Source organism: Delphinapterus leucas, chromosome 4 (genome assembly GCF_059928025.1).
Source record: "Delphinapterus leucas isolate spDelLeu-1000000601 "Yukka" chromosome 4, BTC_Dleu_Yukka2, whole genome shotgun sequence".
NCBI classification, from domain to species: Eukaryota; Metazoa; Chordata; class Mammalia; order Artiodactyla; family Monodontidae; genus Delphinapterus; species Delphinapterus leucas.
Window position 1 is genome coordinate 74,935,150 of NC_143132.1, and position 13,849 is coordinate 74,948,998.

Sequence of the window (13,849 nt, forward strand, 5' to 3'; positions counted from 1 at the left end):
TCAAATATTGAAGGCCAGGAGAAACTCAAAGGTAATCAGAGCAAAAAGACACATTACATAAAATCTTTGGGCCCACTCTTGTTAGCATTAATCAAATTTGCTTACTTTAAATCAGACTTTTACTGAGTTAAATCAACTGATGAATTGTGTTAAGAGTTCAGCATTATCCTAGGCGCTCTGAGAACAGAGATTTTGTGATAGAAATAGCCTATTAAACAGTAAGAATGAAAGCCAAAGTAAATAGTGTTTCATCTGTGAAATGTTTTAAATTGTTAAGAGAATAATTATTGGGACTAAAATGGTTACGGAAGGCTTCACAGAGGTGACAAATGAACTGGGCTTTCAGGATGAGTGGAAATTAGGCAGAGAAAAGGGAAGAGAGATATTTCAGAGGGTAGGTATAAAATAAGTAAAGCCACACAAATAAGAATTACAGTAATGTGGAAAGGAAGATAATTACTATTTAATGATTATTTTTAAAAGAGTAACAATACTTTTTATGATTTGGACTTCAAATATTTTCTATAAATTATAAATGGGCTTGTACCCTTCAGAATGACCATATTCCTTACTTCTATGAGATGTTTATGAGCCATCAGAAACATGATAGAACAAAAGCACAGATAATGTCTCATTTAGCAAATTAATTTTCACTAGAACACAACAATGTTACTGAATCTAAAAAAAGGAGATACACTAAGTGGTCCTGTCGCCTATATATACTATGACTGAGATACAGAAATCTACTGACTTACAAACCAGGTGAGTCCATTAATTCACTAAAAAAGGCTTGCCACTCCAATTCCGAATTTGTCTTCAGGTAGTTCTAAAGGTCTCCAGGTCTCAAGAATATTATTCAGGTCACACTAAGGGCTCTTTCTAATATTTTTCTATAGTGAACACAAGTTTAAAAATTTCTGACTAACTAAAAGCATTTACTAAAATGTGGTTTCAGTATTTTTCCATTTTTTATTTATCAAAAATACGTAGAAGAACTTTTGATAAACATTACTGTCCACAAACTGAACGGATATAAGTACAGGCAAAATCAAAGAAACTTGAGGTTTAGTTAGCCTGTGTAGCATTATGTGGGAACAGATGCTTTTTGACTTTTTGAAGACCTCAATCACAACTTTCCAGAACACCTAAAAGTCCAGTGACCCCAGACTGGGAACCACAGGTAATCTGTCTATTGTGTGGTTCATTCTGCCTGACTCAAGTCAATCTGGCATCTGTGTTCCTGCAACTCCCTGTCACTTTCACTTCAGTTGACTTAGAAAGGTTCCTGATTGTCCCTCTACTTGCCAGCACTTTTCCAGATGTGTTCTCTTATTAGAAAGAACAAGTTTTCTTTTTACTTCTAGTCGAAATGTTTTTAATTTATTACTACATTTAAAAAAATCTGATTCACATTTACTTTTACATTTCTAATAGAAGTCTAGCCAGAAACTTTGGTATAAACCCAACAATCATTAAGCTAAGGCATGAACACCATTTTAAATCTTGGGGCTCTCAAACACCAGACTGAACCAATCAAAAAGGTATCACCTGAACTCTGGATGCCATCCTACCACCTCTGATTATTGCCCAAATTTTCAAATTTGATGCTTTAGAATAATTTCAAAAAGGCTTCTGCTAAGGTCTCCCTTTCCATGCTTACATTCAACCACCAATTTACAGACAAGTCTCTTACAATCAGTTATCTGCATCTTGTCTGAGTAGTTCATTATTTTCAAATATCACAGGTAACAGTCAAGCCTTGAAAACATAATGCTGCATATTAATAAAATTTAAAACCACTAGTTGAGGTTGAAAATACTTTTTCTGTATAGTAAACATTTATACTAGCATTTAATACTATCTGATTTAACCTATAATGAAAACAGCTTAATTTATAACAAACAGTTGGAAATAATTGGTGCATTTTTAATGGGCAAGATAATCACCATAAATTATGGAAAAGTTAAAAAGAAACAGTCTACAACAGCACTTATCTTCAAGCAAAGTAAATTATAAAATAAAGCAATAAATTTGCTCTCATGTCTACTGTATAAAATAAAATCTGTAAATATAAATTCCCAGAGATCAGTTCTCTTGTTTCTTCTATACTGCAGAGCTCTTGATCATTTATCAGTTACTACTCATTTATCACCTTAGCAGGATTTTAAGGGAATTATCTGTCAGGCCCTAAACAGGATTCTCATTTACCAAAACAATCCTAGGCCATATCAGAAAAGAACAGAGATGCAAGCCTCCCTTAACTGATCTAGGCAACAAGAAATCCTGTCGCTCAAAAACCATACTACCATACTTGTAACAGGGGTTCCTTCTCCCCAGTTAGATTAGCTTTTCTCTGCACATTAAGTCTATCTGCATTAAGGGCCAAGGGCTTGGCTCAAAATAAGCTGTGCATCATAGGCTAATTTCTATTCAAATGTTTCTTTCCAGTAGCATGTATAGTCAAGGGTATCCCTTGGTTAAAATAATGCCAGTGGAAAAGGTATCAAAAATGATCAAGTTAAAAGGCAAACACACACACGTATACACATACATTTTGAAAAATGTTTTCTCCAAAAGATCAAGTTAAAAGACAAAAGAAAAAAAATCTTTTGAAATATAATTAAAACTTGGAATATCATGTAAAAAGCTCAAAGTTGAAGGACAGGAAACAAGATGGAAATCTACACATAGGAATTACTTTCTTCCTGCTTCCCCAAAAAACATAAAATTATTTACCTCAATGATTTAAAACCATAATAACCTTCATCATTTAATTTTTAAATGTTCATATTGAATTTTTAAATGTTCATGGAGTATTTTTTCCAGATATTTATTTATCTAGGTTATTATTAAAAAAAAAAAAACTTCCAAGGAATCAGTTATCTTGCCAATTTCAAAAGACGAAAAAAATGAAGAGTAAGACAATATCAGGCTAACATATTAATATAAATACACAAAAATGCACGTTATTCTACATCAGCAATTCTCCTAAAAGTTTCATACGGGTTTTAATGCATGAATTGAAATTAACATATCCTAAATAACCCCATACATAATTTTGTTGACTAGCAATGTAACAGAAGTCTATTTATCCCTTAGTAACAAACTTGCTGTTCCCTTAATATTTCCCCTAACTGTATACCATGAAACATTAGTCCCTAGAAGGTATTTCATGGAAGAAGGGTTTTGTTGCTAAATAAATCTGGAAAACCCTGCACACTTTGACTTCTCTTAGAGATTCACAATGCACATGCATATATTAAGGTCTGAGAAATCCTAGGGAAAAGAAAAGAAGCCTGCTTGCTTTATTTATACCAGCTTTCCCCCACACATACTTAACAACAAAACCCTTTGTTGGGGACAACCCTGGAAACTAATATTTCACAGACATATTTGAGGGAAACTGGCTTCTCCAATTATATTTCCAGAACTGTTGAATAATACCTTGCATTTTGTACCAAGAATAATAACAATATCTCCACTGGATGCTTTTATGTTTGCTTCTCGGATGCTACCATTTTCAGATCTTCCAGGGTAGGTAAAAACTTTAAAAAATCTTTCAAGACTATCTACGTGAAGAATGCTCCTTTATACGTACCTTTCTATAAGGCTTGTCACTTTCAGACCCGGGATCTGTCGCTCTAAATGCCGTTTCTCCAGGTGAACCTTAAAGATAAATATGCAGTCCTTTAAATATTCCAGTGAAGTCAATAGCCTAAACTAAATTCCAAATTATGTTTAGTCGGTTGAGAGATAAAAGGATTTTTAGAGCAAAAATCACTTTTTGGAAAGCTATTCTTATTTTAAGGAACACAGTGGTAAGCTAAGAAAAAAATTTTCAAAACCATTATAGGACATGTTTAACTGATTTCTTAAAATATCACTGAAAATTGCAATAAAAAATAAGGCAATCTTTGATAAGGATTATTTTACATGAGAGTACTTACAGTTCAGCCATACACTACTGCCATTACAGGCCATATACAGTAAAAAAATTAAATTAAAAATGTCAACTGTGACATGAGACATTTGTCAAGATGAGACAAATTAAAATGACTTTCATTTCAATTATCAGAAACAAACACATCAGGTTCAAGAAAATATTTTGGTTAACCAAACTTTCTTTTTAATAGCTTTAATCTTATAATATAGACACATATTTAGGAATTTTAGTTTTACCACAAAAAAGTTATTTTATTATTTCCACCTAAAGGATAATGAATTTGCCCAATATAATTCTGACATTTTAAAATTTAGCATAAGCAATATTATAAATTTGGTCTGCAATTTTATTTGCAGCTAGTTTATTAGATGCATTTAAAAGGCATGTTAAGATCAGCAAAAATATCTGTTTACACACCTAACAAGAGAAGTGGGTCAGAAGCTTCTATGACTTCACTAACCAATTTGTGACCTGTGAAAAATCAGCAAAGGGGGAAATAGAAATGTAAAATTTAACAATGAGCAAACAAAGATGTCTGAGACCTCAGATTTATATCATGATAGGGCAGAATTGGGCAAATACACCAGGACTAGCCTTAGTAAATTCTACTCATTATGGTCCGTTATAATTAAATTTGTTTTAAAATCACCAAATCGGCTCTAACCAATTATGAACAGCAAACACATAGGAAGTGTCATCTACTTGTCAAGAACAAGTGATTTATTTTTCCCTCACTGACTAAAGCCAAGCATGTTTAAGTTCTTGCAAATTTTCATTTTCTTGGGCCAAACAAAAATTAAAACCACGGGGACTTCCCTGGTGGTCCAGTGGTTAAGACTCTGTGCTTCCACTGCAGGGGGCACAGGTTTGAACCCTGGTCAGGGAACTAAGATCCCGTGTGCCGCATGGCACTGCCAAAAAATAAAAATAAATTAAAAAACTAGTAAAACCACAGAGCAAAAAAACTTCGTGTTTACCCTTTTATCAAAAACCTGGCTTTTATTTGTACTAAATATTTTCATTTAAAAGATGGAAATAGGGACTTCCCTGGTGGTGCAGTGGCTGAGAATCTGCCTACCAATGCAGGTGACAAAGGTTCGAGCCCTGATCCGGGAAGATCTCACATGCCGCGGAGCAACTAAGCCCGTGAGCCACAACTACTGAGCCTACACTCTAGAGCCTGCGAGCCACAAGTACTGAGCCCACGTACCACAACTACTGAAGCCCGTGTGCCTAGAGCCCATGCTCCGCAACAAAAGAAGCCACCGCAATGAAAAGCCCGCCTGCCGCAAGGAAGAGTAGCCCCCGCTCGCCGCAACTAGAGAAAGCCCACGTGCAGCAATGAAGACCCAATGCAGCTAAAAATAAATAAACAAAATAAATAAATTTATTTTAAAAAATGTTAATTTAAAATAATAAATAAATAAAAGATGGAAATAAACAAATGAATACATTTTAAGTATTTTTCCTCTGTGTTTCCCGACATTTTAAATGAGATCAAACACACGTCCTTCCTTACCTGTGGTGAAAAAGTCCTTCAATAAGCTGAGGCTTTCAACAATCTTGTCAAAGTCAGGTGCCAATTTTGCAAGGTCCTCTGAATCAGGAAGGGCTTTTCTAATTTTCTCTGGAGAAGAGAAAAGAAATAGTCTCAAAATAAGAATTTGACTATTGAAACATTCATACAATTTTAATAATTATATATAAACTTAAATGTTTTTTTCCATTTTTCTCCCTATTCCAACTATAACTGCTACGTATATCTGAAACAATGTGTTATTCTGATGATCTTCTACAAGCCATGAAAAATTTTTAAAAAAGACTCACCAAACATACGGTTTAGAGGGTTATCTTTGATTTATAAGTTAAATGCCTTGAGACAGAAACACTGTATAAATGTTAACACTGGATTGGAAACAGAAGTATTTTTTGGGAGGAAGTCACAGCAGAAAGGCAATGAATCAAAGAAAAAAGAAAGATCCTTTGTAGCACCTGACCTGAATTCAAAAAAAAGTGATGAAATCCCAGTTCAAGTTTAAGAACAGAATTCCATTACTTTTCTCTCTCCTTTTGTATTCCCTAGGAAGACTTACACTTGTTACCACTTCAGAAAAACTGTCTCTGAACTCAAGATAAGCTATTACTTTATTATTGCTAGCTTTATTTATAAAGTTATCAAGTATTTACTTTTGTTTACAAATACTCAACAATTTTGTCAAAGTTTGGTACAACTTTACAGTGTCTTCTGAATTAGGAAGGGCTTTTCTAATTTTCTCTGGAGAAGATAAAACACAAAGTTTCTCAAAATAAGAATATGTATTAGGTCTTATTCTAAGTGCTATAAAAGCACTAACTTGTTTAACCTTCACGTCAATGCTACAAAACAGTTCTCATCAACCACATTTTACAGACGAGGAATGGGGCACAGAGGTTAAGTAACAGGACCTGCACATACAGCAAAGTGGGGGAGTCACGTTTAAGCCTAGACAGTCTAGCTTCAGAACCCAGGCTTGCAGTCACTACAACGTGGGATTAGTGAATGCATACCATTAAAAGCTCTTCTCATAAACGTTAGAAAAATAATTTGAAGGAGTGCTTTTCCTGTAAATATCTTTGTCAATGCAACAATTTTATCTTTAAGACAGTGCTGTGAATAGTGCATGCAGAGATCAAATCCACCCCCATATACACCTAAGCTAAAGTCTAAAAAATGTCTACACAAAGTCTTAAAAAAGAGACCTGACGAAAATAATTTCATCAGAAAAAAAATCTTTTTCTAAAGATCACCATGAGTTACTGGCAATCATAACTACCAAATATACTTTTCTTCTCATCTATCTATTATTTGAAAAAGGGAACAATGAAAGACTAACAGGAGAAATTACTCTGGACACTAGCAGGCTTTTAAGGAATCTGGTTACAAAAAGTAGAGGTAACCAAGGTACTCAATCAAAGGGAGCTAGTTAGGTGAAGCACAGTGCATCTGTTCTGGGTAACATCATACAACATTGAAAATGATATTCAAGAAGGCTGCTCGGCAGAGTAGAAAATGCTGACAAATGTGTTAGGTAGCAAAAGACAAGATAGCAAAGTGTATGTTCACTATGACTATATAATTCTTAAAAAGGAAAGTAAAATATTAACCACATACACAAAATAGGTACAATTAAAAGAAACTGATCCCTAAGGATAGTGGCAGCTGTGTTAAACTGATGAACTAGTGGACGATTTTTCTTACCAATTTTTTTTCTGCTATTCTATTACTTTTATCATTAAAATAAAACTGCTACAACCGGCCATCATCAAAAAATCTACAAACATCGTGGTGTGATAAATTGGGAGACTGGGATTGACATATATAAACTAACGCGTATAAAATGGATAACTAATAAGAACCTGCTGTATAAAAAAAAAATCTACAAACAATAAATGCTGGAGAGGGTGTGGAGAAAAGGGAACCCTCCTGCACTGTTGGTGGGAATGTAAATTGATATAGCCACTATGGAGAACAGTATGGAGGTTCCTTAAAAAACTACAAATAGAATTACCATATGACCCAGCAATCCCACTACTGGGCATATACCCAGAGAAAACCATAATTCAAAAAGAGTCATGTACCAAAATGTTCATTGCAGCACTATTTACAATAGCCAGGACATGGAAGCAACCTAAGTGTCCATCGACAGATGAATGGATAAAGATGTGGCACATATACACAATGGAATATTACTCAGCCATAAAAAGAAACAAAACTAGTTATTTGTAGTGAGGTGGATGGACCTAGAGTCTGTCATACACAGTGAATTAAGTCAGAAAGAGAAAAACATATACCATATGCTAACACATATATATGGAATCAAAAAAAAAAAAGGTTCTAATGAACCTAGGGGCAGGACAGGAATAAAGACGCAGACGTAGAGAATGGACTTGAGGACACGGGGAGGGGGAAGGGTAAGCTGGGACGACGTGAGAGAGTAGCACTGACATATATACACTACCAAATGTAAAATAGATAGCTAGTGGGAAGCAGCTGCATAGCACAGGGAGATCAGCTCGGTGGTTTGCGACCACCTAGAGGGGTGGGATAGGGAGGGTGGGAGGGAAGCACAAGAGGGAGGGGATATGGGGATATATGTATATGTATAGCGGATTCACTTTGTTATACAGCAGAAACTAACAGACCACTGTAAAGCAATTATACTTCAATAAAGATGTCAAAAAAAAAAAACAAAACTGCTACAACCTTAAACTTAGAGTTAAGGAGCTATCTCAATACAACTATTTCTCTTTCCTAAAGATACAACCAAGAAAAGTATTTTAATGTTGATACAAACCCAAATCGATATACTCATCAATCTCCCATACAATGTCAGGCACAATCCATTTATAGTCACTAAGGTCAGGTATCATGTCTTTCCACTGATCAAAAGTCTGAAAGATAAGAAAGTATGCCAATCAAATGATCTGAATGCCATATAAAATATTTTAAAAAACTATTTAAATTAATTTTGTTAAAACATGCTAAGCTACTAAGAGCAATGTATTATGTTCAGAATTTTTAGAAACAAAGTGGCCTCTGCTCTTCAAAAAGTAAATTAGCAGACAAGCATATAAAACATGTAAATGCTCCTTTACTAAATACAGAAAATGGAAAAATTCAAAATGTACACCTATTTCAAATGGGTTTCATGATTTGGCTTTAAACAACACCGAGGAATACAAGGAAGACAGACCACGCATCAGGATACCCCGCCTTTGGTCCCAGAGCTGCCACAAAGTAGTTGCATGAGCATGCCACTTACTTCCCTGCCTGTGCTACTAAATGGCAAAGCTGAAAATCAAACCTAAATGTTCTTACTCCCAGACCAGTGCTCCTTCCATTAGGCCATTTTCATCTCTTATAATAACTAAGATTCAGAGAGCATTTTCCTATTAGCACCATTAAAACAATTTAGCACATAATAGAGACACACAATAAATGTTTAAACATCTAATTACATTCTACTGCACTAAAGAAAAACGACATATGCTAAGAAACTTTAAAACAATCATGCTGGAATAACTGGAAAAGCAGTAGGAAAGTTAACCTCACCTTTTTGGCTGTATAGCCACCCCCAACAGCAGATCCGAGTATGAGATACCGAAGTTTTAAGAGTCTTGCAGCTAATCTCGCTGGCCAAAAATTTCTGTGGGGCTGGTAGCCATATTTAATTGGAGAAAGTTTCAGTTTACGTAAAGGAAGGTTAGTTAGGGAGGAGAACTGCTGAAATGAGGTCCTGAAGTGGGGTCTTTGAAGCTTTAAGATAGGATGATGCGAATGATAAATACTTCGTGAAACCAGATGCAGTTTTTGTAGTGGTAAGCTTCCTTTTGTTCCAGAGCTGTGTTTCACTAAGGACTGGCAGACCTCACTGAAAGAAAAATAGGTGTGGAGGAAAGATCAGATGGGGAAACAATGCAAAGGAAACGATATAAAAGAGCAATATGCAAAAGGGAAAACACACAGGCACACACGACCAATCACACTGTGTCTTACGATAGCCCACAGTTACTAACCATTTACTGTGTGCCAGGCACTGCTGCAGCAGGAGCTAACTCATCTGATCCTGCTGATAATCCTATGATAAAAGTACTAGTATCGTCCCCATTTTACCAACGAGGAAAAGGCGGACAGACATAAGTAAGTTGCTGAAGTCCCCATTGACATAAGGAGTAAAGGAAGGATTCAAACCTAGGCAGTGGGACTCCAGAGCCTGTCCCCTAATTTACTATATGTGGGCTATGATCCTGGTCCAAGAAATCAAAACTGAAATCAAAAAAGGTAGAGACTTATTTTATTAACTACTGACAGTTATTTGCTGTCAGTAAAGTTGAAAACAAAATATCTTTGTATAGTGACATATCCGAACTAAACTCATCATGGTAATCATTTTGAAATGGTATAGAAATACCAAATCACCATGTTGTGTAATAGGAACTAACACAGTGTTGTAGGTCAATTATACTTCAAAAACAAACAAACACACATAGAAAAGAGATCAGATTTGTGGTTACCAGAGGAAGGGGGTGGCAGAAGGGGGAACTGAATGAAGGCAGTCAAAAGGTACAAATTTAGAGTTCTAAGATAAATAAATACTAAGACTGTAATGTACAACATGATAAATACAATTAACAGGCTGTATGTTATATATGAAAGTTAAGACAGTAAATCCTGAGAATTCTCATCACAAAAAATATTTTTTTCTATTTCTTTAATTTTGTGTCTATATGAGACGACGGCTGTTCACTAAACTTACTATGGTCATCATTTCATGATGTATATAAGTCAAATCACTATGCTATACACCTTAAACCTATACAGTACTGTATGTCAATTATAGCTCAGTAAAACTGGAAGAAAAGATGTGCTGTAATAGCAAAAAATGTTACCACTTAAATATCTAATATTAAGAACATAAATTTATAAACTATGGTACATAAACAAAAGAGAATACTGAGAATACTGTGTATAGCCATTATAGTGATAAATATGAAGACCATGTAGATATATGAAAAGATTTCATGTAATGTTAGGCTAAAATGGTGGTATGAAAATAAGTGTGAATTATGGATGCACCTATACAAAAAAAGGCGTGTAAACTTTTACTTTTAAGCACGGAAGTTCCAGTAGCTTATAACATCTATTCTTTGCTCTCTCATCTATGTTTCACAATCCTGAGATGGTCCAGGAATGGAAATTAAGGAAAAATTATTAGCACCTCATGTACCTGGCTCCCCAGAAAAAGAAAGAAAGAAGGTGGGGGAATACCCCAAAGAGAAAAGAATCTAAATGCACATGCTACTATCTGAACTCTTCCCTCCTGTCCTTCCTGGCAGAGAATGAAAGTCTCCTACCAGCAAACATACGCCTGATTATCTTATTCAACACACCGTCATAGTGCTTACTATGGGCCAGGCCCCATACTAAAGAATAAATTTTTAATTCATTTATTTACACGGGAGTAGAAATATCTTAAGGAAAAGGAATCAAGGAACATTGAAATAATGCTGTGAAGAAGCACAGTGAGGGGAAAGGGGTACCTAACTGCCAGGCATTATGTCAGACGTTTACACAAATGCTACTGTTAACTCTCAGACAAACCCAGTAAGGTAAGTATCCTTATTTGACCAACTTGCTTTTTTTAAACTGTGTCTTGCCTAAGGTAGAATGACTAGTGAATGGTGGAAAAGGAATTTGAATATATACTTCTATATATTAGACCAAACTAAAAATCAAATGTGATGCAAAACAAGGCTCCCCGACCCCAACCCCAGAAATCATCTATTCACACTCATCCATCATCTCCTTCTAATCTATGTACTGTTTCCTAGCATGTTATTATTTTTTCAACAAGTTTATGCAAATATTTATTGCACCTAAATAAATGTTGGCCATTGGTCTTCTGACATGTCTATGAGCACATATTTAGATATATATGTCAAAGAATGTTTATTTATTAAAGAGTAAGAATTTAAATGTACTCCTTCATAACATGCATAGGAACTACATCAAAGGACAAACTCCAGAACTTGGGGCATCTGACCTTACGCATCTCTACTTCTGCAGGCAGCTAAACTGTGCTGTCAACGTAAGACATTTTAAGTCATGACTACAGAGTCAAGAGTAACTCTAGAAACAATTTAGCCGACAGCATCCAATTGAATAAACAATTATCAGTTGATAATTAGTTGGTTGGAAACACAATTTTTAAAGTTTTTCCTACATATCTTAATTGCTCCAACAAAGTACGCTATTTTCTGCAAAGTCTTTTCTTATTTAAAGAAAATTAGATATATTTCCCCAGTAAATACTGAGGAGTAGAAATAAAAAGGGTGTGAATAACTTAGTTCAGTACCAAGGGCTGTGGATTTACTCAGAAATTAAAATTCCATGACATTAGAAGTAACTTATTCAATTATTCTAATTGACTGAAACTTCAACTACTGTATGCCATTCAGTTCTAAATTTAGATTCAAATTAACCTTCACAAAACAAATGGATCCCCTCTCTTATAAATACTATAAATTACACCACTTAAAAACGTTCCCAAAAAAATTCAAGACAGGTGTTTAGAGACTGAGTTAATTCAGGAAAACCAAGTTTTTCCAACCTTGCTTGATGTATGTTACTTCTCATCAAATGCCTGCAACAATGAGTTAAACCTGAAGATATCTAAGGATACTAGAACACAGCTACGTATAAAGATTAAAGTCAAATTTAATTTCATTAAAATGCACATAGTAACCCATAGAAATGTAAATACTTCTATGATTTTCGGTTTAGGATTAACACAGACCAGGGCAACAATAACACAGTGATTAGAAAGGTGGTGCTACATTCACCACCTCACATCCAAAAAGCAAGTCTCCCTTCCTAAACACTGAAAAAAGCTGCTATTTAGAGAATATCTCTAATCACCATCCCTGACACTACATGTATGCGTCACCGCTCCAGATCTGACTCCAAATCATGTTCACTCAGCGTACTAAGGAAAGAGGCAAAGTCCCCTTCACCCCGAGAGAGGAGCTCAGGTACCTGCAAAAGCAATGTAAGCTGGCATGGAGGCAGAAGCCAAAGACAGTGAGAATTAAGAGACGCGGCAAGGGTGACACATGGTTAGAGTCATAGAGCCCGGACAGAAACAAGAAGCCACCAGAGACAGAGATAACAGCGAGGACAGAAGGGTGAAAGGGGCAGGCACAAAAGGACAATAGAAAAGGCCAAGACTGAAAAGCGCCCAGAATCTTCCGAGGGGCATGGGAACACAGACAGGGGCCAGTACCTAGGTAAGCCTAGTCAGGGCTCCTGTCACTCCGGGTCCTCAAAAATATCCCGGAATCCTCCAACTGCTCTCTGCTTGGCCTGAGAGTTACCTGCACATTCTGTATGTCGTGATGGGACAACCTCGTTTTCTGGAGGCCCCGGAAATAACGGGGCCAGGTCGGAGCCCGCACTTACCAGGCCACGGCAGCCCGGCGTAGTCGCCACATCCCGCCAGCGAGGAGGTCACACAGGCGCCGAGGCGGCCGGGGGGAGCCCCGGTGTCAGCCCCAGTCCGGCTCCTACTCCAGGAATGACCGAAGAAGAGGCACTCGGCAACAAGGGCACAGAGCAGCCACTGCGGACCTCCCAATAGCGAATGGACTTCCGTGAGAGCCTGCTCGGCACCCGTACTCGGTCCATCAGGCAAACCTCCACCCCACCCCTCTTCCTAGGAGGGCAGCACAAACGGTCCGGGGGAGGACTCACGCATGCGCTCAAAGCCTCTGTAGGAACCGCAGTATTTTCCCCTCCCCTCCCCTCTTCCCGCCCCGCCCCGCCCCGCCCCTCCCTTTTTGTTTCCAGAGTGGAATGGTGAATTCGTGCCTCTCTGGTTAAAGACTTGGGGAGGGGAGGGGTCGAGGTGTGGGGCAGGGGCTGAAGGGCGAGAAATACGGAGTGATAAATTCTTACTGGGTGGCTACCATTTGGAAAATTTGGTATTGCAGGAGCATAGAGGAAACTAGGGAATACAAAATGAGTGCAGTACAGGGATAGAGTAATAGAACAGAGTAATGAAAACCCACGGCTGCCCCTTTGCCCTGCTCCTTTGTTTGGCCTCTTTGTTTACGAAGTACTTTCATATTCTTAGAGCAGTCTCCGGAGGCTGGAGAAGTACTGGACAAGTTAAATGCTTTAGAATCTCTGAAGGTCAGATCTAAGAGGGGTCATGAATTAGGAGACCTAAGGGCTTGGGACGAGCTTGTGCAGTTTATAAAGGCGTCAAAAATGATTTTGTTCATTTACTCCTTAACCGGCTTTCATCTGGCTTTTAATCGCACTAATTTGTTGAAATTGCTGTTGTCAAAGCCTCCAACAATTCCATA

At 36.8% G+C, this 13,849-nt stretch overlaps 1 protein-coding gene across 6 annotated transcripts in view; it reads right to left on the bottom strand.

Annotated features, from left to right (window-relative positions):
* Positions 1-13,193, bottom strand: part of OPA1 (OPA1 mitochondrial dynamin like GTPase) — a 92,943-nt gene extending 79,750 nt beyond the window's left edge. Inside the window, exons 1-6 of one of the 6 annotated variants that reach the window (XM_022569412.3) lie at positions 12,942-13,193; positions 9,036-9,354; positions 8,278-8,374; positions 5,463-5,570; positions 4,361-4,414; positions 3,599-3,666 (exon numbers count right to left, since the gene is read on the bottom strand). In XM_022569412.3, coding sequence (XP_022425120.1) covers positions 3,599-3,666; positions 4,361-4,414; positions 5,463-5,570; positions 8,278-8,374; positions 9,036-9,354; positions 12,942-12,973 — 678 coding nt within the window. In that variant the 5' untranslated portion in view covers positions 12,974-13,193. The other 5 variants (XM_022569423.3, XM_089910671.1, XM_022569444.3 and 2 more) reach the window with 5 other exon arrangements.
* Between the last annotated feature and the right edge of the window lie 656 nt (positions 13,194-13,849).